Source organism: Rhinopithecus roxellana, chromosome 4 (genome assembly GCF_007565055.1).
Source record: "Rhinopithecus roxellana isolate Shanxi Qingling chromosome 4, ASM756505v1, whole genome shotgun sequence".
NCBI lineage: Eukaryota > Metazoa > Chordata > Mammalia > Primates > Cercopithecidae > Rhinopithecus > Rhinopithecus roxellana.
This window is the reverse complement of record NC_044552.1, coordinates 63,532,188-63,559,775: the sequence shown is the minus strand read 5'-3', so window position 1 is coordinate 63,559,775 and position 27,588 is coordinate 63,532,188. Positions and strand designations below refer to the sequence as shown.

Sequence of the window (27,588 nt, the reverse complement as noted above, 5' to 3'; positions counted from 1 at the left end):
ACCTTGGCCCAAAGTGCCTTAATTTCTTTGACCACTGTCTACCTTAATTCTTTATTTCAACTTGGCAATAATTTTTCAGGACTTGATAAAACTAAAAAAAAAAAAAAAAAAAAAAAATTCAATTCAATTCATCCTATGGGATTTGCAAAGGCCCCAGTATAAAATATTATGGACACGTAACATTACTGCAGCCCTGGTTTGCAGTAATTCTGAATTTCATGCTATTCTTAGAGAGCACAGATTCAATGAACAGCTTAATCCGTAGCACTCACTTCACAAATCCGGATACCTGAAAATTCAATTAAATTAAACATCTTAAAATTATATAGTAGACCCACTACCTGATTTTTTAAATGTTGGTTAATTGGTTTCCCTTAGTTTGATCAATACAGCTTAATTTCATCATTTCGTCTTTTTTTTTTTTTTGCCTTGGTTCTGGAAATTTAGTTGCAGAAGGTTTCACCAGTTGCCTAGTAAATATCTGGAAGCCAGTGGGGGCTCGGCTACTATTAGTAGTGATATAAATGATCACACTTCCAAGCACAAAATGTATGCCATATCCTTACTGACTTTTCTCAACTGTAGAAAAGAGTAGTTGTTTTTTCAGTTAGTACCAATGGCCCCCTCTCTGATTTACATTTGAATTATAGCTTTTCTTTCTATGGGTTTCTCACTGCGCATGGCCCCTGTGGGTCTTCTATATTCTTAGTCTAAGAGTTTTACTTTCCTGGCCTCACACAGTTATTGACTAAAAGTCTCAGAAGATATTTTATTATCATAATATGAGACTTCGGCACAAACTGTTTAGTTCAAAAACTTTAACTTGGCTAACTCTGTAACTTTAAGTTATCGGTTATACATAATGAATAAAATGAATAAAGATGACTTACTCTGGAAGCCTGTTTACTATTGAATTATTTGATTGTCTTCAATTGTTGCTTTAGTGATTGGCTTAGCTTGTGCTGCTGTAACAAAATACCATTGTAGTAGTCCATTCTTACACTGCTATAAAGATATACCCAAGACTGGTTAATTAATAAAGGAAAGAGGTTTAATTAACTCACAGTTCGGCATGGCTGGGGAGACCTCAGGGAACTTACAGTCATGGCAGCAGATAAGAGAGCAAGCAGGGGAAATGCCAGATGCTTATAAAACCACCAGATCTTGTGAGAACTCACTATCACAAGAACAGCATGGGGGAAACTCTTCCCATGATCCAGTTACCTCCATCTGGTCTCTCCCTTGACACGTGGGGATTATAATTCAAGATGAGATTTGGGTAGGGGCACAAAGCCTAGCCATATCAACCATGAACTGGGTGGCTTAAACAACAGACATTTATATCTCACAGTACTACAGTCTGGAGGTCTGAGATCAGGATGCCAGCAGGGTTGGGTTCTTGGTGAGGGTTTCTTGATTTATAGGTAGTCATCTTTTTGCTGTGTCCTTACAAAGAGGAAAGAGAACTAGCTAGCTCTCTCTCCTCTACGTGTAAGGGCACCAATCCTATTTATGAAGGCTTTACCCTCATAATCTAATTACTTCCCAAAGGCCCTACCTCCAAATACTATCACATTGAGGGTTAGGATTTCAACAGATGAATTTTTGGGGGGTGGAAGGAGGTGTGGGGCAGAAACATTCACTCCATTGAACTCATCAGTTTAGGGGCTACTATAATTACTTTCTCATTCTTTGAGTGTTTGTGTGTGTTCACCTATACTAATTGTCCAACCCACAGTTGCCTTATATTTCTAATAGACAGCAAAGAGAGTGCTTGAGAGAGATGGTCTAGAGTTCCAGAGTTTTGCAATATTATTCATGGTTTTTCAAACATTACTGAAGCTAATTTATGAAAAAGGTTGGTAACACTGAGTTGCTTGAAGAGTTGAACAGTTTTTTTTTTTCTTTTTTTCATAACAATTTATCCTTGTAATTGATCTCATAGGTTCTAATGCCTTCCCATAGTCTTCCTCCAGCAAGCCTGGAGCTCAGCTCAGCCACCGTGGAGAAAAGCCCAGTGCTCACAGTCACCCTGGGGAGTACAGAGCACAGCATCCCAACACCTCCCACTAGCACAGCCCCCTCTGAGTCCACCCCATCTGAGCTACCCATATCTCCTACCACTGCTCCCCGGACAGGTAACTTTTAAAAAATACAATTTCAAGAAATGTACTGAAGATAGGCTGTAGAATTTGGTAGTGACAACTTTTAAAGTTTACTCATTTCCTCCAGGCACATTTTTGAGCATCTATCATGTGCCAGAAACATTCTGCATACTGGGAATAAAAAGATGAATAAGACATTGTCTTTTCTCTCAGGGACTCCATAGTCCAAGAGAGGAGACTGACAGGTAAAGAGGTGGTTCTGATACAATGTGGTAAGTGCTGTGAGAGGCTGCTGTCAGAACAGAGGGGCACCCTGATCCACTAGGAGGGTCCAGGGATGCCTTTCCAGAGGAGACGATGCTAGGATAGAGTGAGCCAGCAAAGATGGCATTGGTCTGTTGTTCAGGTGGAGGGAGCAACATGTGTAGTAACAATAGTGATCATTGTATCTACTGAGCACTTACAGAGTGCCAGGCAATATGCTCAGTGCTTCCCAACCATCATCTCTCATTCATTGCCTGTGCAAGAAAACAGAAGTACAAGAGCTGATGGGACATTTCAGAAGAAGTGTAAGGGATTCAGTATGGCTGGAACTGGATTGGTAAGCAGGACAAGAACTGGAAAGATCATGTATTTTGTGCTAAAGATTCTGCACTTTACTGGATAGGTATAGAGAATCCCTGAATGGTTTTAAGCAGGAAAGCAAAATGATCAGATTTGTATTAAGAAATAGTGTGGGATGAGCACAGTGGCTCACACCTGTAATCCCAGCCCTTTGGGAAGCCCAGGTAAGTAGATCATGAGGTCAGGAGTTCGAGACCAGCCTGGCCAACATGGTGAAACCCCATCTGTACTAAATATACAAAACAATTAGCTGGGCATGGTGGCACACACCTGTAATCCCAGCTACTTGGGAGGTTGAGGCAGGAGAATTGCTTGAACCTGGGAGGCAGATATTGCAGTTAGCTGAGATCGCTCCACTGCACTCCAGCCTGGGCAACAGAGCAAGACTGTCTTGAAAAAAATAAAAAACGAATAAAAAAGGGCTGGGTGCAGTGGCTCATGCCTATAATCCCAGCACTTTGGGAGGCTGAGGTGGGAGGATCCTGAGGTCAGGAGATCGAGACCATCCCGGCTAACACAGTGAAACCCCATCTCTACTAAAAATACAAAAAATTAGCCAGACGTGGTGGTGGGCACCTGTAGTCCCAGCTACTCAGGAGGCTGAGGCAGGAGAATGGCGCAAACCCAGGAGGTGGAGCTTGCAGTGAGCCGAGATCGCGCCACTGCACTCCAGCCTGGGTGACAGAGCAAGACTCCATCCCAAGAAAAAAAAAATAAGGAAAAAAAAGAAAATAGTGTGGAGTTGACTAGAGGCAACGAGATCCATGAAAAGGCTACGGTGAGTGATTGCAGAGATGGAGGGAAGGAACCAGATTTAAGAGACAGGAAGGGAACAGATTCACAAGGATTTGATGAGTGATTGAATGAATGTAAGGATGTGAAGGAAGAGGACGCTAAGACATATGAAAATACAGAATTAAAATTAGATGAGCAGTTGGGCTGAAGATAAAGGATTGCGAGTCATCAGTGTGGAGGTGATAGTTGGAGATATGGGGAACATAGGAGATCATCCAGGGAGAGAGGAGGGTGAGCTGAGGAGAGGCCTGAGGACTGGAACTTTGGGGACATCATTATATAAGGAACTGAAAGTGCAGAAGGAGTCTGCAAAACTGATTGGGTAGTTGTGCCAGAGAGGTGGGAGATAAAGAGGAAAGCTAGAGGGAGAGAGTTCTATCGAGGAGGGAATACTTTTCCATCTACCCTTCTAAGTTCTAGGCTAGTGCCCCTATAACAAAAGATAGATTCACAAGAGAAAAAACAAAAACAAAAACAAGTTTATAACTACATCTTACCTACATGTGGGAGATACCCAGGGAAATGAGGAAATCTCAAAGAAGTTTATTACATTGTATAAGCTTATATTATATAAGCCTGGAACTCTGGCTTATATAGCATCTTGAACTAAAATAAGGAAAGAAGATTGTGGGGAAGGCAAGTGGCCAAAGGTGCCCAGAATAAGTAAAGTAAGCAAGAGTGAGGTTAATCATGCGGATTTGTCAGGACCTTCTCTATTGATGTGGATCTCTTGGAATTTAGTCACCCTTCTCTTCCTAGTATAGAAGGAGAGATACCCTTACAAATGGAGATTTCCTTTATAGATATAAATTTCCCTTACAAAGGAGTAACTTGTACTCTGTTTTCAGAGCTCCTCTTGGTCTGGTGTTTCTTTAAAAAAACAAAAACAAAAACAAAAACAAACAAAAAAACACAGAGCTCAAAATAATCCTTATATAATAGAGTTATAGTTGCAATGGCATATTCTAGTTTCTTGTAGTCTGTGAACCAAAAGTATCTGAGAGGTCTCAACCAATTTAGAAAGTTTATTTTGCCAAGGTTAAGGACTCACCAGTGACACAGCCTCAGGAGGTCCTGACGACATGTACCCAAGGTGGTCAGAGTACAGCTTGTTTTTTTTTGTTTGTTTTCAGAGGGTGTCTTGCTTCGTGGCCAGGCTGGAGTACGGTGGCGTGACGTTGGCTCACTGCAACCTCTGCCTCTGAGGTTCAAGCGATTTGCCTGCCTCAGCTTCCTAAGTAGCTGGGATTACAGGCACCCACTACCATGCCCGGCTAATTTTTATATTTTTAGTAGAGACGGGGTTTCTCTGTGGTGGCCAGCCTGGTCTCGAACTTCTGACTTCAAGTGATCCACCTGCGTTAGCCTCCCAAAGTACTGGGATTACAGGTGTGAGCCACTGTGTCTGGCCACCTTGGTTTTATACATTTTAGGGAGACATAAGACATCAATCAGTGTGTGTGAGATGTACATTGGTTCGGTCCAGAAAGGCATGACAACTGGAAGAGGGTCTTTCAGGTCACAGGTAGATAAGAGACAAATATTGCATTGAGTCTTTGATCAGTCTTTCACTGAATACACAATTTACTTGTGAGAGGGGGTAGAGGAATAGTCACTTATGCCTTGTCTGGCTCAGTGAATCTGTATTTTTCCGTAAACAATAGGGCAGAGGAAGCAATTAGATATGCATTTGTCTCAGGTGAGCAGAGGGATGACTGAGCTCTGTCCTTTTCCCCACCCCCTGTACCTGTAAAGATAAGCTATTGATTTATACTGCCAGGGTGAAATTCAACAAAACTGTTTTAGGGCAAAGATCTTGAGGCCCACAAGGAATTTCTTTGTGGGCAAATTATAAGGGAGGCATGTAGCTTTTTTTTTTTTTTTTTTTTTTAAATCTTTGTAGGTATTTGTTTAGGAATACAATGAGGGGTGCAGGTTTGCCTGACACAGTTCCCAGCTTGACTTTTCCCTTTGGCTTAGTGATTTGGGGGTCCTGAGATTTATTTCCCTTTTACAAATCATATTTTGGGGTGGCATGTCGTGGTCTCCTGTAGTTCCAAAAAGGAAGACGTATCAAAAATCCATGTGTTGCAGAGGTCATGGTGAGGATTGCAAAGCTTCCATTAGATTTTCCAATAAGGAAGCTATTAGAATATGCAAGACCTAAGGGTCGTGTTTCCTGAGCTTTTCTGTGGGCAGTGTGTTTTGGAGATTACTCTCTCTAACTTTTGTATTTACTTTGATCGTGAGCTTCCATGGAGAGAAAGATAATAGTGGAAGAGAAGATGTGTAGTATATGGATAAAGAAACTGGCCTGGGAGTTTGGCCCAGGATCTTTGCATTTTAATAGAACCTACTGCATACAGTTGTAATGAGGATTAAATGAACTGATCATTTTAAAGCCCTTGGGGCAATGCCTAGCACACTTAAATCTGATATATAAGTGTTTGTTGAAATACATACATTTAAATTAATTAAATATTGGTGGACCTATTGCTAATTACCATACAGCTTTGGACAACTTTGCTTTTCTAGGATTTAATTTCCCCGTCTACAACATGATAGGTTTGGGTCCTTTCTAGGTCTACAGTTGCTGACTTTCAGGATCAAGAGTTAGTGAAAATGACAAGAGGGGAGCCAGCAAAGCCACTGAGAGCCCCTGCAGCTGATCTAGGAGGCACTCGAGGGACTGAGGACTGAGAGAAGGGGAGTGGATTAAATGAACAACCTGTCTGACATCTCCTCACAGCTGATCCCTCTGGAGAGCACCTAGCTTTTTTTTAAAATCTGCTTTTCTCTGTGTAGTACCTGGACATATCACAATATATTTTACAAGTGAAACTAATGTCCAGTGGAGTCAAACTGATAGAATTTATGAATATATCAATGTATTCTGGTTATAGAGAAAGTAAACAAGTATTGTTCTGAATGCTTACTTGGTGGCTAAGCACTTTTGATAAGACTTAATGTTCCTGCTGCTTAAGTTAAAATAGGCTTTTTATATTGAGGGTGACTGGATTTTGTCTTGGAAAGGTTCCAAATACAAGGTCATTAGCAGTAATTCATGAGGCTACTATCAGAACTGAGTGGAGTGTGACTAATGAGACAGAAACACTTAGGATTACATTCAATCTTTTTATAACTAAAAATAGTTCACACCAGGGAGTCAAGAAAAGCTGGTAGTAAGGGAGAAAATGGACCCAATCCACAACTGCGTGAAAGCTGTTTCACGCAACTCTTGTCACCCAATACATTGCTCAGTCAATTTGAATCGTTATTTTTGTCACAGTGCCAACTCATATTTGTGGTGTAAAACCCTGCACTATAATACAGTGTACAGTTCAATTTCTAACCAGAGGAAAAACGTGCCTTAGCTAAAATCTTACGTAGAACTATTACAAAAACATATGCTATTTTAATTTACGGATACTGAAAACAGATCTAGTGTAGAGCAGTAATATAACACATTATATTATATAATTGCATGTATTATTTCTAATTAACTTTTAGTGAAAGAACTTATGGTATCGGCTGGAGATAACCTAATTATAACTTTACCGGACAATGAAGTTGAACTGAAGGCCTTTGTTGTGCCAGCGCCACCTGCAGGTGAGAGTTTAACCTTCCTTCCTGACCACTAGGAACTGGAATGTTCCTCCCTAGCAGGTCCTTACAGACTATTTACAATGCCGATTCTTTTTCACAAGCATTGCACGACGTCACAAACAAAGGTGGAAGACAAGGCTTTGATTATCCTTAAGCATCAAAATTTGTTGAAATAGTTTAAAATGGAGTAAGAATCTAGGAACTTAAGTACAGTATGTATCATTTAATTGATCAGGATGGAAAGTCATACATTTCTGATGATACAAAGCAGATCAGGAGAGGTTGCCACGTACCAGTTCTTGACCTGTGATAACCCATAGAACCTGGGAAGATTCCACCGGGATGAGAGGGAAGTGGCGTGCACCTGTAGGTTTGTTTGCAGATACTGTGGCGTTGACAATCATGGTTCTGAGGTTCTCAGGATGCCTCACACTAGCTGCTCAAAAAATTGTATTCAAAATGCTGTTTCTTCTACTTGTCCAGTGCTCTACCATTCAGTAAGCATTTGACCTGGGACCTGTGGCCTGTCAAATGCATTGTTCTTAAGGTGTTTGACTATTTCTCATTCGGCTTCGGCTTAGTTCTTTAATTCATTTTTTTCTCCATCACGTATTGGTCAAAATTTTATACACAGAGATGATAATATTTGGCATTTGCATTTTAATCCTTTGAGATGAGGTATCTTATATTTTAACTACTAATATCTGAAGCTGGGAGACAGTTTCATCTTAACATAGACATGTTTATACTCTGTTTTTGTGTCCTTAAATAAACTCCTACAACAGATCAAATGAATTGAAATGTCCTTGCCTTTTGTTAAAAAGAGAAAAGCACAGTGGATTATACTATGTTAAAACTGATGTGGATAGTCAGATGCAGCCCCCTAGAAAAAAACTCATCAAATACTAACGGTTAAATTAGGGAGGTTTTGTTTTTTTAACTTTATACATTTTAAAAATTTCTTGTAAGTTGTGTGTTTTTACAACAAAAAAGAAATGTTACATTAAGAAGATACGTGTTATTCTTTACTTGGCTGTTAGTTGAAAGTCAAGTTCATAAGATGATAGCAAGAGCGAGGGGATAAAAACAAATAAACTCAAATATATATATATAAATTAAAAAAAAAAGAAAGCTGAGTTGAGTGTATCTAAGGTAATCTGCACTGGTGGTTTAAAGACTGTCATCTTCCCTCTGCCCAGGTTATCTAGTGACCTCTCAGAATTTATAACAACTCATATTTATTTTTTGCTCTCAGAAACAACCTACAACTATGAATGGAGTTTAATAAACCACCCCATAGACTACCAAGGTGAAATAAAACAAGGACACATGCAAACTCTTAATCTCTCTCAAGTAAGTAACTGGAGACTGGCTGTGTCTGACAGCACAGCATAATGGCATAGAACTCAGTTAATACCTTCTTAGCTACTGAACCCAAACATCTTTCTTTTTTTTTGGAGACAGAGTCTTGCTCTGTTGCCCAGGCTGGAGTGCAGTAGCACAATTACAACTCACTGCAACCTCTGCCTCCTGGGTTCAAGTGATTCTCCTGCCTCAGCCTCCCGAGTAGCTGGGATTACAGGTGTGTGTCACCATGCCTGGCTAATTTGTTTGTATTTTTAGTAGAGGTGGGGTTTCACCATGTTGGCCAGGCTGGTTTTGAATTCCTGACCTCAAGTGATCTGCTCTCCTTGGCCTCCCAAAGTGTTGGGATTACAGGCGTGAGCCACCACGCCTAGCTGCAAACATCTTTCTTATGGTAAGATCAAAAGAAGGATATGAACGAATGAAGTTTCAGCCATGCAAGTAGGCAGGCAGATGGTTAAGAGGCTTTGGATGGCTTTTCTTTATTTGGGCTACTTGGTATATCTCAGTTTGGGGAAAAGAGCCTGGTTGTCCCACAAGCATTGCATTGAGGTAAAAAACCGGATCTAACTCTTGCTCTCCTTGCAGTGTTAAGGACATTTTTACTTATCTCTGGTTCTCAATCCAGCACATCTCTAGAGTTGCAAATAATTCCATTCCAGGTCACAAATTGCCCTATCACATATTGCTCTATGATACAAGCACTCACAAGAAACATGCCCTCTTTCTGGCCTAGGAGGATATATAAACCGACTTAGCAACTAGAGGTCTAGTTTCCTACCAGATGATTATGTTGACTTCATCTCCTGACACCACACAGCTAATGGTACAACACAGACTTGCATCACCCTCATGTCATGGAGCTCGGTTTCTCAAAGTGTGGCATCCAGACCACCGGCAACCAACGCACTAGAGCTAGGTGGTAAAAATGCAAGATTCCATACACACGTTTGAGAACTGCTGCCCTCCGCTGGTCCATCTCACCTAGGCCTCTGTGAAGCCCTCTGTAGCGAAGCTGAAGGCCTGTGTAGGTGATCCTTAGTGTTCCAGAATTCAGGCTTCAAACATGTGGCAGCCTCTTGGCAGATCCAAATGAGACTCTCTCCTGAGCCTCTTCTCTATGCTGACTTTACGAGTGTGGCTTCTGGGACATTTTAGCTTTTTCTAGGTAGTGGGCCCATCATATCTTGCATGTTGAATTGTATAACTTTTCTTTATGTTACAGTTGTCCATCGGACTTTATGTCTTCAAAGTCACTGTTTCTAGTGAAAATGCCTTTGGAGAAGGATTTGTCAATGTCACTGTTAAGCCTGGTAAGTCTGTAAGAGAATGTCCTCCTGTTGTGCACATTTATCTCAATTTTTGGTGCCTGGATGACTATATCTATATTTATCTACCTGTCTATCTAGAGAGAGAAAACCTATTTTGAATTAGGCTCCATTGTAGAGAAAATATGCAAAGATTATGTTTTGTTTTGTTTTTTTTCTACCTTTCGTATATCACTTAGTACTTGCTTGACAAGGTTATTGCTGGCTGCTCTTGAATGGTGGCGAATCTACCTTAGCCCTCTCTATCTGACATTTACGCCATCCTCTCTAACTTCTACCTCCACTCTCCATGATTCAGCACCTTCGGAGCAGGGGCATATTAAATACACTCAACTGAGCAACCAAGAGGTCAGGGGAAAATGTGTGCCCATTGATCAGTGTATTCGTGTCAATTAGAAACAGGTGGTTCTTGGGCTGGGTGGGCACAGCCCTGGCTTGTTGCGTAGAACATGGGCTGGCTTTCAGTCCCCACCACCCCCTCACCTGTGCTGAGGGCACAACCTACCCAATCAAGGTGAACCTCCCCTGCACCAACTTCAGCCCACCCTGAGGGCCTGATGGCTCTATCTTTTGCATATTCTGCCTGGTTATTATTACAGCTAAAGCATGGTTGGGGTCGAGTTGCCTTCAGTCAGAGATATAAGATCCAGTCAATCGCAGGACCTGGAACTGTAATCCCTTGCTCCTGCTCTGTAATTACTGCTCACACTCTGTGATGAGCCCCTTGGTTATTATTGTACATCTTCACTGACCCTGGGCTTACATGCAAAAGTGTAAATGTACAGACAAGCTCCTGAAATTCAGAGAGACTCCAGACTTTAAAAAGTGATTTCTATAGCTGAGGCCTGTCGGATAAACACCTTCTTGACAGGACATTTAATAGTCAATTTTTTAAAGTAGATGATTTTATGTGGGTAATGACATATGCATACCCAACACGGGCTCAGTCACTGTCCTTTTTTCTCTGTTACAGCCAGAAGAGCCAACCTGCCACCTGTAGCCGTTGTTTCTCCCCAACTGCAAGAGCTCACTTTACCTTTGACATCAGCCCTCATTGATGGCAGCCGTGTGTATCCTGTGATAGTTTAGGGATTTCTTTTTTCTCTACATGCTACGAAATGTAATGGGTGCTCTGCATCAAAGCTGGGAGGACTTATGGGCTGTTACTTTGATAAACAATCACCTCCTTCTTTAGTTTTATGTCTTCTTTAGTTCCTTTAGCTCCTCTATCCTGTGCTTATTTTCCCTTCACCTTTTGTCTGTTCTATTAGAAAGTTCTTTAGAGCCTGGCTGTTTGATAGGAAATTATAGCAATTATTGAAGAATCTCCTTCTGGTGTGGTATGTATGGAGGGTAGTTGGAAAATCACTTCATATATGTATATATCTTTATATATATAACTTATTTTAGAAGATTATTTTAAAAGAATTAATTAGATGCCAGAGAGGAGCTCCCGTGACCTGACTCGGGAGGGGAGGTGCCCCCCACCAGATGGGAAAATCGCTTTTAAGAACTCTTAGAAGGGGTATCTTCAGTGAGGGAGCGTGATGGTTTTGTAAATTTGTTCAGAGATCATTTCTTCTATTGGAGTATATGTGGAAGGGACCCCTGTGTAACTACAGTTGTCCATGTAAATAAGAATTGGTTGAAAACATCCCAGTGTTTGACTAGGTTCAACCTTATCAGTGTACCAGGTAATTGCATTTTATGTACATTTAATCACAAAGCTAATACCAAATCCTTTAGAGAGTGAAGAACGGTTGCCTTGGTTGTTAGGAGAAGAATACTTGTTAGCCATTAAAGCTGCTCTATCTTGCAAGCCTGCAAATTTACAGAGATCACATTGACATGACCATTTGCGTCTATTCAAAAATAGTCCACATTTCCATCTTAGCAACATGAAAATAAAGCATATTTTAAATGGAAATATTTACATGAGCAAATAGGTCACATTTTGATTCCTCTAATTCAGTGTGGCTTATTTACAGGCAACTGTTTGTGATTATTAATCTGTCACATGAACTTGTTCTTTCCTTAAATGAATTAGATGAAACTAGCCCCTTTCCAGGTCTGAATTTCTGTAAATCTGCATGGCACATTTTGTTCTCTTTTAAAGTAGAAATGGAAAATGTTCATGTAAGGATGTGACCTTTCTCTGGATTTACCCCTTAATAATTAAGGTAGTAAAAGATGTTTTGTAAGTTATAGAAAAGCATCTCAAGTCTCTTTGAACCTGTCAGCTCAGGTGCCTGTTTAAAATGATCAGTAGGAGCTCAGGTGCTGTAGCTGAGGTGAGCAGAAGTAGCATTTCCATGTGCTGCATTTTGTTGACTCCTGTTTTATAAAAGCAAAAGTCTCTGTCACTGTGCTTCTTAAATATTCAACTGAGTGGGAACAGCCTCAGTCAAATCTGGTGGAAATCCAGGAGAAAAATAGTGATATAATTTCAGGAGTAGGAAAGAACCTCCTTCTAATACAATATATATCCGTTGAGATCTAGGCAAGTACATAATTTCATATAAAAATGAATTTAAATATGCAGTAATTAAAGTATAAAACTTATGTCTTCCTCTTCTTGTATTTCATTCTTGTCTCTATTTCTTAATCTTTTAGAAAGTACAGATGATACTGAAATAGTGAGTTATCACTGGGAAGAAATTAACGGGCCCTTCATAGAAGAGAAGACTTCAGTTGACTCTCCCATCTTACGCTTGTCTAACCTTGATCCTGGTAACTATAGTTTCAGGCAAGTGGGTCCCTGCCTTTATTGTGCTGCCTGCTACTTACATTTTTACTGTTTCTTTAAATTAATGCACACAAAACACTGCACTTCTTATTTTGATCAAAAGAGATTTGGCTTTCATGGGGGTTTTGGTTTGATGCCACTGGAGACTCATATCCTCATCAATTAATATGAACTTTATTTATTCATTGGAGTGAAATTTATATATAGTGAAAGGTACTTTATGAGACTCATTTAATTCATTTGTATTTAATTGCGCTTTACCATCTGATTGGAACAGGTTACTGCTGCTAACCCAGGAAGAAATTTCCTAACGGGCCCAGAAAGGGTCCTGACTCAGCCTGGTTGAGAAGGAAGGACTTTAGGTGTTTGGTTTGCTGTCTGAGCCAGAAGTGGAAGTTGGCTCTTGGTTGTGTGGAGTATGAGGGATAGTGTGGAAGGAAGCTCAGAATGCACAGGTGCCACCTACATGTGCTTTCCCTGCAAGGAAGGCCTGTGTTCTTGCCACAGCTTCATTGTCATATGATATTATTTAGCACTCATCACTGCTCCCACCACCATCTTTAACGTAGAAGGATGAAGTGACCCATTTGTGAATTCACTGTCCTCAGGACCACATTAGGAATCAGTTTAGTGCAGGAAGGTTAATGCACTTCTCTTTTTTGTTTACAGAGGTTGAGCACTGGTTCACATTTGAAAGTGCTTAATCCTAACACCGCTTTGCAAGGAGTAACCTGAAAACATAATTATAAGTCCTCTAGAAAAGGATTAAAAATTAAAAAGCTTTGTAGCTGAAAATTCAGGAGTGATTTGCTGTCTCTGCATGCTGAACCTGAAGGCAGAACTTAAACCTGATCCATTTTTAGTCTCCGTTATTAGAGAGTGGCATCTATGTTGGGTGAGGATGGTTTCTTCACCCAGCATCTCAAAAGCTAATCAGAAATCCATGAAGGTGAAACTCTGACATCAATATGTTATGAACTAAAACCAAAATAATCAACAGTAACAAAATCAAACAAAAATATCAAGTCTGTGTTTATCTTTGCTTCATTCTTAAATTTCTATTTTTAACTGTTCTGAGTTCTTCTGAGAACTGTTCCATGAGCAGACTAAATTAACCTAAGTTTACCTTGAGATTTGGCATATTATTTTTTTGTCTGCTTTTTTTTTTGGTTGTTTTTTGAGACGGTCTGTTGCTGTGCTGCCTGAGCTGCAGCGCAGTGGAGCAATATCGGCTCACTGCAGCCTTGACCTCCCGGGCTCAAGTGATCCTCCCACCTCAGCCTCCGAAGTAGCTAGAACTACAGGTATGCATGCACATACCCGCTAATTTTGTTGTTGTTGTTGTTAAATAGAGACCGAGTCTCACTCTATGGCCCAGCTGGTCTCAGAACTCCTGGGCGTAAACAATCCTCCCACCTCAGCTTCCCACAGTGTTGGGATTACCGGCGTGAGCCACTGCGCCCAGCCTGGCATATTCTTCCAACTATGGTTTCTTCTCCTTTTTGTAGGTTGACTGTTAGAGACTCGGACGGAGCCACTAACTCTACAACTGCAGCCCTAATAGTCAACAATGCTGTGGACTACCCACCAGTTGCTAATGCTGGACCAAATCACACCATAACTTTGCCCCAAAACTCCATAACTTTGAATGGAAACCAGAGCAGTGACGATCACCAGATTGTCCTCTATGAGTGGTCCCTGGGTCCTGGGAGTGAGGGCAAACATGTGGCCATGGAGGCAAGTTCTCCGTCCTGCCTTCAGACTTTTGTCTGTCTGTCTGTCTGTCTGTCTGTCTATCTACCTACCTACCTACCTACCTATCTATCTGCTATTGGTTGGGGTAGGCAGTTCAATTTAGATAATTTATTTTGTAAAGTTACCTGATATATTACAACTATTGGAAAAGGACCTAAGCTCACAAATCTTCCAAGTTTACATGCCTTCCCCTCTCCCACTTAGATAAGCACAGGACAGCAACCAATTGGCTCTGTGTTGAAAATTAGATCTTGAGATCAGTTTGGGAAAAGTCTCACATCTGTTAGAGAAGTTTTTTCATTTGGGAGAAAACTTAGAAATAATCTAATCTAAACCTCATTATCAGAATTTGTTTTGTTATTCTGTTTCTCCTGTTTATAGAAACTCCATGTTATCTTGTCTACATCCACTGGTCGCTTTTTAGGGTCTTGTCTGTATCTACCTTTTGATTTGTTCAAATCTTTTAAGTATGTTTGTCTAACAACATAATAATCTTGAAACTTCTTTTGTGTGTGTAGTTTCCATGGAAACTTCACCATCATGCCTGGCTGATTTTTTAAAAATATTTTTAGTAGAGACGTGTTTGCTTATTCTTCTTTTTGTGATTGGCAAAGCTCTTTGTTTTTGTTGCTAACCAGCTTAGTGTTTTTGAAGTTATGTTATTTTTTTGAAAGTTTCATGAAAAAAAAGAAAGATAGGACCTTATATTTCCATCTTCCTTTTCTCCTTCAAATTTTGCCTCACCAGTCCAAGATACATTTCTAATTAGTATTTAAGATAAAATCAGACATTCCATGGAAACTTACCTGCTTTACTTTCCGGTGTTCCTGGGACATGCTTTGCAATTATGAGGAGTTAAAAGTGACTGGGTAGATTTATGGAACTTGAAAGAGCCATGAGTTGTCTGGATATCCTTGGAGAACCCTCTTGGTGGTGTCCATCTCTACCTAGGGGTTGTAGTAAGTGCTATGTTCTGTTGGGTTAAGAATTCTGATTCAGAGGTGGGTTGCATACAAAACATGAGGGTGGGATATTTTGTATTTTCACCGTTAAAAAAATCTTCCTAATTTTCTTTTACTTAATTATTAGGAATTATGCATCCAAAACTAATACTCCAAAATTCTTCCATGCATACTGGACATGTATCCAAAGTTTCTGAGGGCTGGGCCACACTGTGAGCCTTGCCCCTACACACCAGCCCAGTTGCCAGACACTCTCTCTCTTCTTTCCCCAAATGATATCCATCGTGGCAACCTTATTGCCTTATGCTTGATTGATTAAGATGTCCAAAGGAGTATTAACTGGAGCAATCACAAAGATGAGGTCTGTGAATCAGACCCTTTTATATTTGTCTGAAAATTGTACCAAGCAGCCTGCTGAGGCTGTGTTCTTACTGGTGAAGGAAGTGAAACCTTTGCAATTGCCTGAAACATGTGGCTGCCTTGGGAGCATCGGTGACACACAGTAGTCTGCTCAGTTCCCATTTACCACAACATTCCCTTACGTTGTGTGCAGAAGCATTCACGTACCTGATCAATTTAGAGGCAACTCCTGGGAAATTATATTTTCCCTGTTGAACTTTTCAGAGAAAGGTGCTTTGCCTTATTTAGTCAAAGTAGGGAAAAGTATTTTTTTTTTTCAAAAGTTCTTAGAAGTATGCATTTCAAATTTCAGAAGTTCCCCTGGTAACCCAATTGATCTTGTATCAACTTTCTTTTCAAATTTTCCATTTAAACCTTAAAAAATGCACACAGATACATTTATCTTTAGACAATCTTGGGATCTATAAAAGTAAATAAATTGTAATAAGACTTAAAAATCCTTTTCGGCCAGGCGCGGTGGCTCAAGCCTGTAATCCCAGCACTTTGGGAGGCCGAGACGGGCGGATCATGAGGTCAGGAGATCGAGACCATCCTGGCTAACACGGTGAAACCCCGTCTCTACTAAAAAATACAAAAAACTAGCCGGGCGAGGTGGTGGCGCCTGTAGTCCCAGCTACTCGGGAGGCTGAGGCAGGAGAATGGCGGGAACCCGGGAGGCGGAGCTTGCAGTGAGCTGAGATCCGGCCACTGCACTCCAGCCTGGGCGACAGAGCAAGACTCCATCTCAAAAAAAAAAAAAAAAAAAAAAAAAAAAAAAAAAAAAAAATCCTTTTCATGATGCCATGCACTTCAAACATAAGCAATAATTGAAACTATTACCAACAACAAAAAAGAAAGGGTATTAACCTGGGGTCACTAAGTATAGCTATTGCATACTCAGTTGAAAAAATGACTTGTAAAAACTTGGGTTGACTTAGAGTTTTACAAAATTATATTATTTATTTATTTTGAAACAGGATCTCACTCTGTCCCCCAGGCTGGAGTGCAGTGATGTGACTATAGCCCACCATAGCCTTAATCTTCCCCGAGTAGCTAGGACCACAGGCACACACCACCACACCTGGCTAATTTTTGTATTTTTTTGTGAAAATGGGGTTTTACCCTGTTACCCAGGCTGATCTTGAACTCCTGGGCTTAAGCAATCCTTTCGCCTTGGCCTCCCTAAGTGCTAGGATCACAGGCATGAGCCACCACACCCAGCAAAAAATTATTATTATTATTACTTATTTTTTTCTTTTTTGAGATGGAGTCTCACTCTGTGGTCCAGGCTGGAGTGCAGTGGCGCGATCTTGGCTCACTGCAACCTCCGCCCCCCAAGCTCAAGTGATTCCTCTGCCTCAGCCTCCTGAGTAGCTGGGATTACAGGTGCCTGCCACCATGCCCAGCTAATTTTTGTATTTTTAGTAGAGACTGGGGTTTCACCATTTTGGCCAGGCTTGTCTTGAACTCCTGACTTCATGATCCACCCGCCACAGCCTCCCAAAGTGCTGGGATTACAGGCATGAGCCACTGCACCCGGCCAAAAAATTATTTTTGATTACAAAAGTAATACATGAATTGCCTCTTGTGGAAAAAAAAAAAAAAGCTCAAATAAATTCTACTAAAATAAGTTCAAATAAATTGATCACCACTGCCATCCAAGTGTCCTTACTGGAAATAATTATTTTTATCAGTTTAATGTGTATACTTCCAGAATCTTTTCCATGTGTCTGTATAAGTGTGTGTATGTATGTACACGTAGCAATACCTTTCACATTGTATGCATTGTTCCACAAGTTTCTTTACTGTGTGGATTTCTATAAACAATTTTTTACTGTTTGCTTTTGAATGCGACCCAACTTTCTTTTTTTCTTTTTTTTTTGCTTAATATATCTTTGACATTTTCCGTTTTAGTATTTATAAACCTGCCTCATGATTTTAAACTTCTTTCTTTTAAACTAGTATTCCATAGTATATCGTAGTGTGTTTGACCATCCTCCTGTTGATGGATGTGTAGATTGTTTCCATGTTTTGCTGTGATAGACTGTGCTTCAGTCAACATCCATGGACAAGTCTCCTTGTGCATTTCTCTGGTGTAGATACTAATAAGTCGAATTACTGGGTTGTAGTATGTGCTTATTTAATATTTTAAAAGCTGTTTTCAGATTGGCTTCCAAAAAGGCTATACTAGTTTACACTCCTTCAATAGTGTATGGGGATGCACAGTAGAGTTTAGGTCACACTTTCCTGGGGACCAACATATTTTTTTTCTTTTTTCTGTCACCCAGGCTGCAGTGCAGTGGTGTAATCTTAGCCCACTGCAACTTCCCTCTCCCAGGTTCCAAGCGATTCTCGTGCCTCAGCCTCTTAAGTAGCTGGGATTACAGGTGCCCGCCATCATGCCCGGCTGATTTTTAAAACATATTTTTAGTAGAGACAGGGTTCCACCATGTTGACCAGGCTGGCCTCGAACTCTTGACCTCAGTTGATCCGCCTGCCTTGGCCTTCTAAAGTGCTGGGATTACAGATGTGAACCACCGTGCCTGACCAAACACATTTCTTTTTGAGCAAGATCTCTGTATTAAGTAAAATTGTTAGTTTTTCATTCTGTCATACTATTTACTTGTGCTTCTTTACTTTCTTTTTGTTTTGTTTTTATTTTTGTATTTGCTATTACTTAGGGCGTGCAGACACCATACCTTCATTTATCTGCAATGCAGGAAGGAGATTATACATTTCAGCTGAAGGTGACAGATTCTTCACAGCAACAGTCCACTGCTGTGGTGACTGTGATCGTCCAGCCTGGTAGGTGGAGGAGAAAGAGATTTGGCCTCCGAGAGTAAAGCAGAAATGATAGCTGGGCTTCTGGGGTTTGGAGATGCCACATTGGTGGTATCGGCTTGTGGGTGCCAAAGCTCCATATAAAACTAATTTCATTTTGCTGTTCTAAATCTTGCCTTGGCTGTCTGTAAACTATGGCATGAAGGATGAAATGGGAGCCATTCATAGCACTGCTTGTGGGTTCCGATTTGCTCTAGAGAACTCCAGATGATCTTGAAGGGGCTGGTTCTTATGTGTGACTTGACACTCAGATGTAGCCAGAGATTGGGGAACATGTTCCAGTTCAGTGTCACTGTTCATTAATAGTTTCATGAAAACCCAGGGCTCTGCCTACCTCCTGAGTTAAATAACCTTAAAGGTTGTTATACCATTGTTTGATAATGGCCTTTGCCTTAGAACTTTTCTAGAAGAGGCTTGTTAGTCCCAGAACCTCTATCCAGTTCCTGGCAATAAGATTATACTCAACCTATAGACAACTTATTTATTTATGCCACTAATACATAAAAAGTGCTAATTGTTAGACTCTGGGATGTGGAATTAAACAAGATAGACTTGATCTCTGCCCTTGTAGGGCTTATGGAGAAGTTCACATAAAACTCTGTGATTGGTGCTTTACTAAAATAACTACAGGGTGCTACAGGACTCAAAAGAAAGAGCACTGACCTGGGTGTGATGCATCTGCAAAGAGCTCGTATGTGAGCTCAGGATTGAAGCACAAGTCACAGTTAGTCGGTGAAGAAGGGGAGGGGTGGGCAGCAAAGGGGAAGAGGAAGAGTTCTTAGGTAGAGGGAACAGTATGCATGAGGGCCAAGGAAGAGAGTCTGGTACATTCAAAGATTTAAAAGGAATTGCTGTGATTGGAGAGAGAGAACAAGAGGTAGGGATGTGGGAATGGGAGGTGGTGGGGAGGGTGGGCAGGGATTGGAATGACAGTAGATGACCCCAAGAGAGCCCAGGACTCCATCCTAAAGGGCTTTGTAAATGTATGGTCACCCAAGTACTCTATCCTACGGCAAAGGGAAACCCCTGTTATGTAGTGAGTAGGATCATGGGGGCTGTGGTGTGGTGTAAACACTGGGTAATGGCCGCTACAGCTTTTGACTATATGACTTTTTTTTTTTTTTTTTTTGTGAGACTGGGTCTCACTCTGTTGCCCAGGCTGGTCTCAAACTCCTGGGCTCAAGCAATCCTCTCAGCCTTGGCCTCCCAAAGTGCTGAGATTACAGGTGTGAGCCACTACACCTGGCCTTTTTTTTTTTGTTAACAGATATTTTATCTATTTATATCAATATTAGCAATACTTTTTTTTATTTATTTTATTTTATTTTATTTATTTATTTATTTTTTACATGAGACAGAGTCTCACGCTGTCATCCAGGCTGGAGTGCAGTGGCATGATCTTGACTCACTGCAATCTCTGCCTCCCAGGTTCAAATGATTCTAGTGCCTCAGCCTCCTGAATAGCTGGGATTACAGATGTGTGCCACCATGCCTGGCTAATTTTTGGATTTTTAGTGGAAACAGAGTTTCGCCATGTTGGCCAGGCTGGTCTCGAACTCCTGGCCTCAAGTGATCCACCTGCGTTGGCCTCCCAAAGTGCTGGGATTACAGATGTGAGCTACTACGCCTGGCCAATATCAGCAATACTTTATATGTTTTACTTTCTTTCAACATTTAATTTAAAATATTTTGAACATTTACTGTTTACCAGGCACTGTGTTAGCAATGAGGCTATAGAGACAAAAGGAAGTAAGCCCTACCTGATAAAACAGGTCTCTTCACATGGATGTCCCCTCCCTCCCTCTCTGTCATGTCCCCTCCCCCCGTCTCTCTTCCTCCCTCCCTTCCATCCCTTTCTTCTTTCCTTCCTCTCTCTTTCCTTCCTCCCCCCACCCTTCTTCCCTCTCTCCTTCTACCCTTCTTTCCTTTCCTTCTCTTTCACCCTATGACTGAAGATTTTTTTTTTTTTTGATACGGAGTCTTGCTCTGTCACCCAGGCTGGAGTGCAGTGGCGCGATCTTGGCTCACTGCAAGCTCCACCTCCCGGGTTCACACCATTCTCCTGTCTCAACGTCCCGAGTAGCTGGGACTACAGGCGCCCACCACCACGCCCAGCTAATTTTTTGTATTTTTAGTAGAGATGGAGTTTCACCGTGTTAGCCAGGATGGTCTTGATCTCCTGACCTTGTGATCTGCCTGCCTCGGCCTCCCAAAGTGCTAGGATTATAGGCGTAAGCCACTGCGCCCAGCCAACTGAAGATCTTTTAAACCAAAGAAACCAAAGATGTGTCTGTTAGAGAGAGTGTTTCTTGGCTGCCTGTAATGGCAGTCTTGAACTTGGACTGTTCAACTCCTGGATCAGCTAGGAGCCTGCAGTGCTTCACTCCAGGATTCCAAAGGATGCTGCATACTCTACTGGCTGCCTGGTCTGAAGATGAGTAATGTACTTAAATCAAGAAATCACAGGATTGCAGACTTAATGCAAAGAGATGATACTTTTTCACACTGTTTCTGTAATTCCAGAAAATAACAGACCTCCAGTGGCTGTGGCCGGCCCTGATAAAGAGCTGATCTTCCCAGTGGAAAGTGCTACCCTGGATGGGAGCAGCAGCAGTGATGACCACGGCATTGTCTTCTACCACTGGGAGCACGTCAGGTAGTCTGTCTCACCACTGAGCTAGGTTCATGCCCATGCTGAATGCTAATATTATCTCTTCTCTGGAGGATCTGTAGTAAACAGTCAGCTTGTGCATTTTGAGGAGTTGGGATTTAAGCACGTTTCTAGAAGTGGCTGGGTGTTATTGATTGAAGAGTATGTCAAGTGTGGATGGATATCATTGACAGTAGAGGGAGGTAGAGCTCAGGGCAAGTGAACAGGGCTGTCTTGGTGTGAGGCGAGTTCATGACAGAAGAGGTTCAGGGAAACCTGTGTGTGATCCTGTCTACACTCAACCCATCCTGCAGTGACTGTAGACACCAGAAGTGCAGAGTGTAAGAGGCAATCCATATCATCTGAGATTTTCTGAGCTTTACATGCTCTGTCTCATAGAACCCTGTATCAGTTTATACAAGATAAATAAGAATATTATTCTTATTTAAAGTTGAAGAAACTGAGGCTTGTAGACACTAATGAGACCACACAGACTAAGGTTGCCCAGATAGTAAGAGAAAGAGCTTGGACCCAAACTGAGGTATTTTTGACAAGCCCCTGATCTTAATGACTATAGTGTGATTTATCTCTTAGGAGAGGGCTTATCTGGCTCATTCCCTCTTCCTCCATGCTCTCCCTAAAGATAGATGAGGATTTCACCTAATTTTATTCAAAGAAGAAATGGGAGTCGTTTCTAGGGCTCATTTTCCAAGGATAGATCATTTCACTGGCAGCTTGACTTAAAGAAGTCGAGAACAAATATTCTCTTCCCAGTATTCCAGCAGACTCTGCCTGAAATAGATTTTCGCTTATGACTCTTACACTGAACTAGAGAGTACAGATGAATGGAGTTTTCTTAGAATTCTCTAAATGGTATATATTATAGCTGGAACAAAACATTTATAAGAGCACAAATCGCATACCTGTCATATTCAGAATCCCATGCCCCACCCTTATGTCAACCGCTTCCATGTTTTATAGAGGCCCCAGTGCAGTGGAGATGGAAAATATTGACAAAGCAATAGCCACTGTGACTGGTCTTCAGGTGGGGACCTACCTGCTTCCGTTTGACCGTGAAAGACCAGCAGGGACTGAGCAGCACGTCCACCCTCACTGTGGCTGTGAAGAAGGGTGAGTGGGTCTGAGGTGGACAGGGCTGGGCCTGCTCTGCTTTCGAGTCTGCAGGACGCTCAGCCAGGCCGTGACTGCTCAGAGATGTTGGTATTTGCTTATTTGTTCACAGCAGATGTCAAACCCTGCCTGGCGGAAAAAAAGCCAACTTTCTTCTATTCATGTTAGCTGTTTCCCAGTCGCCCTCTGCAAGGAGACATTTCCTTTTGTTTGTGGAGCGTATCTTCTAATGACTTCACTCTTCTGTGACTGCTAGTAATGAAAGACCCATGTCCAAATGACACCATTATGCTTTTTTTTTTCTTTATTGCTTGGAAATTCAAGAAAAGAGATTCAAACTCCATATCGTTTCTTAATGTGAAATCTGTGGTCTAGATTAGTGCAATACCATTTTAGGTACTTGTCTCCTTGTCTGTCTTCCCATTTGACTGTGAACTGCCTGAGTGCCTTTGCTTCAGACATCTCTGTATCCTCAGTATAGCAGAGTGCTAGACTCATGGCAAATCAGAGGTATTGAATGAATTAGTGAAGGGATGATTACCACTTGTTGAAGTGCAGAGGAGTATAAGAGCCTGGCTGGATGGAAAGGTTCACGCATTGTAGAATGGCAAGAGTGTGGGACGCTGGGACAGTGGCTGCAGCCTGAGGCACAGGCTCTGCCATGGAGGGTTGTATGTACCTGGGCTATGCCTAGGGGTTTGGACTTTATTCTCTGGGCAGCTGGGAGAGGCTGAAGCAACTTTAACAGCAAAGTCATATAGATTTGCATTTTTAAAAAGATTTTATTGTTGAGATTTTCAACCATGCATTAAAGTAGAGAGAATAATCTGAACAGGCATCTTGACTTGTTTCTAAGGGAAAATTGGGAGGGATCAGGCTGGGTCCCAGAGCCCCATCTGGACAAGCAGGATTTGCCTCACAGCAGCCTCATCTCCAAATTGAGGTTGTGTCTTATTATGATCTCCCCACTGTACTGTAGTCTTGTTAAGGCTCCCTGGCCCCTCTTTTCTGAAGCTATTACATCAGAAATGGCTTTTACATTGCCTCATTTTTTAATTTTTAAAATAGACACAGGGTCCCACTCTGTTGCTCAGACTGGAGTGCAGTGCTGTGATCAAAGCTCATTGCAGCCTCAAACTCCTGACCTCAAGTGATTCTCTCACCTCAGCTTCCTGAGTAGCTGGAACTATAGGTGTGCGTCACCATGCCCAGCTGATTTTTAATTTTTTTGTGTGTGGAGACAGGTCTTGCTACCCAGGCTGGTCTTGAACTTCTGGCTTCAAGCACGCATCCTGCCTTAGCCTCTCCAAGTGTTGGGATTACAGTTATGAGCCACCATGCCTGGCCATTACCTCATTTATATTTAACACCTAGTCAGAGAAGTGAGGGCCTAATTATCGTTGTTATTATTTTAATGTTTCATGGAGATGGAGACTTGTTATGTTGCCCAGGCTGGTCTCAAACGATTCTCCTGCTCTGGCCTCCTAAAGTGCTGGGATTACAGGTGTGAGCCACTGCACCCAGCCTACTTTTTACTCAAGTCTTTTTATTTTTTTTTTTTTTTTTTTTTTTTTAATTTTAGGGAGTCAAGATTTGGCAGTAGTACTTGAAGTGGAAATATTTCTGGCCAGATAGTGTGGACCAGTACAAAATGACCCAGAATATATTTTAAACCAAAATATTGCCACTTTCAGCACCCTCAATGTTGGTAAAATCATTGTTCCTTTTTTTCAAGGGCAGAAAAATTATAACAATATTAGAAAAATTCCCAATGTATAGCTTGCCACCTGCTTTACCTTTTTCATCCCAAATTATAGCTAGCTGAGTACAAATGGAGTTTTAAGGAAGTCTGTATCTTATATGCATTTGGGAAAAAAAAATGCCTTTTTGGATATTTTAATTCTACATACTGTATCTGCAAGGTGGAAGAGTTGTGGATGTTTTATGACACACTTTTTCTATCACCAGTGTTTTAAATCAATCTCTTTGCTTTCATTTTTGCTATATTTGACTTAGAAAATAATAGCCCTCCCAGAGCCCAGGGCTGGTGGCAGACATGTTCTTGTGCTTCCCAATAATTCCATTACTTTGGATGGTTCAAGGTCTACTGACGACCAAGGAATTGTGTCCTATCTGTGGATCCGGGATGGCCAGAGTCCAGCAGCTGGAGTGAGTACTGAGAGAGAATTGCTTCTAGACCACTTATCATTACATCTGCATTAGTCAGCTTGGGCTGCAAACAGTATACCACAGTATATTCTAGGGATATAAGTATAAGGAGGCTTAAACAACAGAACTTCATTTTGTCTCTGTTAAGGAGGCTGGGAAGACAAGTTCAAGTTGCTGGCTAATTCAGTTCCCAGTAAGGTCTTTCTTCCTGGTTTGCAGACAGCTGCCCTCTTACCCTGTCCTCCCATAGCAGGGGAATAGAGAGCACTCTGTGTCTCTTCTTGTAAGGACACTAATCCTATTGGATCAGGGGCCTACCCTTATGACCTCAATTAACCTTAACTACTTCCTTATAGGTCCTATTTCTAGATACAGTCATATGGGGTTAGGGCTTCAACACAGGAATTTGGGAAGGAAACAGTTCAGTCCACGGCAGTGTCTCTATAATGACCTCATCTCTCTTTCCGTGTTCCCTGTAAGGTGCTTATGCTTCTACATTTGAATGTTCTGAAGGCTGGAGGCAGTAGGTTGCTTTGAGATTTAACCAAAAGCTGAAATCCTTTCCGACTTTTTCCTGAACAGACTTTGGATGGGCAGGAAACCATAGCTTGGAAGGACTTTGAGGTCAAGTCTTCTAGCAGGAATCATCCTGCTGGAAGCAGGATGCTTTGCCATCCTTCCTATTTTGGTCCAAGTGGATTCTTTTCTGTTCCTCATATTCTGCCAGATGAGTCAATAAGTCAGGTATTGCTGTTTATGTGGTATAGATGCAGAAGGCAAAATGCAGAGATAAGAAGTGACTTGGCCAAGGTTAACTAATCCACTTATTTTTCTTTCTTTCTTTTGTTTCTTTTTTCTTTTTTTTTTTTTTTTTTTGAGACCGGGTCTCACTCTATCGGCCAGGCTGTAGTGCAGTGGTGCGATCTCAGCTTACTGCAACCTCCACTACCCAAGTTCAGGCGATTCTCCTGCCTCAGCCTCCCGAGTAGCTGGGACTACAGGCACATGCCACTATGTCCATCCAGCTAATTTTTGTATTTTTAGTAGAGATGGGGTTTCACCATGTTGGCCAGGATGGTCTTGATCTCTTGACCTCATGATCCGCCCGCCTCGGCCTCCCAAAGTACTGGAATTACAGGTGTGAGCCACCGCGCCCAGCCTTAACTAATCCATTTCTAATCAAACTAGACACACCTAGGTTTTTAGGTTTTACCTTATCCTCGGACCCTCGTGCATTTCAGTCATGGCTTTCCATTATATGTGGAGAAAGCCTCAAACCCTTAGCCTGGCATGGGAGGCCCTGTGTTATATGATGCCTACTGGCCTCTTCTGTCTTATCACTCAGCGTCCTACCTGCTCCCAACCCCAGCTCCAGTTTGCCTCCTGCCCTCTGCTCACCTGCTCATGCGGCTCCCAATCTATTTTCCTCTCTCCCTTCTCTGGGAAGCCCTGACTGCCTGGTCTTGCCCCATCCCCTTAGCACCAAGCACTAGCCCCTTTGTGTCCCCATGAGGATAAGGTGTGTGTGTCCGAGGATAAGGTGGACGTCCTCTTACCTAGGGTAAGAGGGCAGCTGTCTGCAAACCACATCTAGGTTTTTAGCTCCTGGCAGGCATTTTACCCCCATTAGATCACTCTGCCTCTTAGGACATAAATGTATGTACATCTTCATTCCTGCCATTTCTAAGGACTGGAGAGATGCAGATTTACTCTTGGAGATGTACTAAGGAGTGGTCACAGGGAAGGAACTGAAAATGCTTTATACTTTCTAAGCACTTCTAGAATTAACACTATTCAACTAGATGGGGGTTCGCCTCTAAATGTAGTAACAGTGAGTCTCTGTTCAGAGCACGTATTCATTATCACCCCTTCTATTAGCAGGAGTCTGGGAGGTTCTTCTCTAATTCTTTGGCGCTTAGAAGCACACAGAACAGAGGATGCTACACAGGGTCTTGGGTTATTTGAGGTGAACGTGATACATTATGAGGGAATTCAAGATGAGAGTTTTGTAAAGCTATGTTTGAAAATAAGACCCAGAAAATCTGTGCTTTGTTCTCAGGGTCCTTGCCCTAATTCAAATGGTCTTTCCCTTTGTTGGATACAATTAATTATTTGGTAATTCCTGGAAAGTGCTTGGTAAACTCAGCCCAGGAAATACTGTTTGAGGATGTGCCCCCTGGCACTTTTTGGGGAAGAGATGCTGAGGATTTCTCCTGTCTTTAGCTATCCCACCAGCCTCATTCCCCTGCAGCTTCTCTCTTAAAGTCACGCCTGTGTTGAAAAGATGGGACACTGAGGTTTAGGATCAACACAAGCCCAGAAATTGGGACCTGAGGATTGACAGCTGCCCTGTGATCCGTCTTCTTTCGTAGGATGTCATTGATGGCTCTGACCACAGTGCGGCCCTGCAGCTTACGAATCTGGTGGAGGGGGTGTACACTTTCCACTTGCGAGTCACCGACAGTCAGGGGGCCTCGGACATGGACACTGCCACTGTGGAAGTGCAGCCAGGTGAGTTCCTGGGCTCTGGAGCTGGCCATGCATGCTCTGGCTGGTCAGCCTTTGGGGTCTTTAGGCTGACAGATGTGACTAGTGTGGGAGGCCTCCTGTGGCTGGCTCCAGCTCTTGGCTGGACTCACTTTGAGGATGTCTCTTATACCTTGTTGTGTATCCCCAAATAGATCCAGCCTCATCACTCTTTAAAAGAGAATGTTATCTGGCAACTAGATTTTCTTTTCACTTTTGTTTTCCTGCCAGAAGACAAAGACCTAATGTGAAGCAGACACAAGGGCCTCAATACCAGGGCACAGAGGGAGGCAGCTCCAGTGAAACGGCTGTAATGAGTCCAGCATAAACTGAACTGGGCAGTGCCTGTGGCACTTGGAAGCAAAATTCTCTTTCTGGTCCTGGGGAAGTGTGGAAGAGGCTGAAATTTTCAGGTAGCCCAGAGGCTAATTAGGTACACTCAATTATCATCTGGAAAAAAAAGTTATAAACAGCAAACTGGGATAAAACAAGGGAAAGTACTCCCAGATAGTGGCCTCCACGGTGTTTAGAAGAATTTCCCTGAGTCCTACAACTCAAATGTAGAAATGGCATAGGAGTAATTCTG

General features: G+C 41.9%; 1 protein-coding gene across 1 annotated transcript in view; it reads left to right on the top strand.

Annotated features, from left to right (window-relative positions):
* The window catches only part of KIAA0319 (KIAA0319 ortholog), a 95,106-nt gene that overhangs the window by 50,574 nt on the left and 16,944 nt on the right, over positions 1-27,588 (top strand). The window contains 14 exon segments of the mRNA XM_030928888.1: positions 1,946-2,138; positions 7,035-7,133; positions 8,386-8,483; positions 9,721-9,808; positions 10,797-10,889; positions 12,437-12,569; positions 14,078-14,306; positions 18,367-18,490; positions 21,050-21,182; positions 22,158-22,233; positions 22,235-22,307; positions 24,324-24,346; positions 24,348-24,476; positions 26,849-26,987. Of these exon segments, the coding sequence (XP_030784748.1) occupies positions 1,946-2,138; positions 7,035-7,133; positions 8,386-8,483; positions 9,721-9,808; positions 10,797-10,889; positions 12,437-12,569; positions 14,078-14,306; positions 18,367-18,490; positions 21,050-21,182; positions 22,158-22,233; positions 22,235-22,307; positions 24,324-24,346; positions 24,348-24,476; positions 26,849-26,987 (1,630 nt within the window).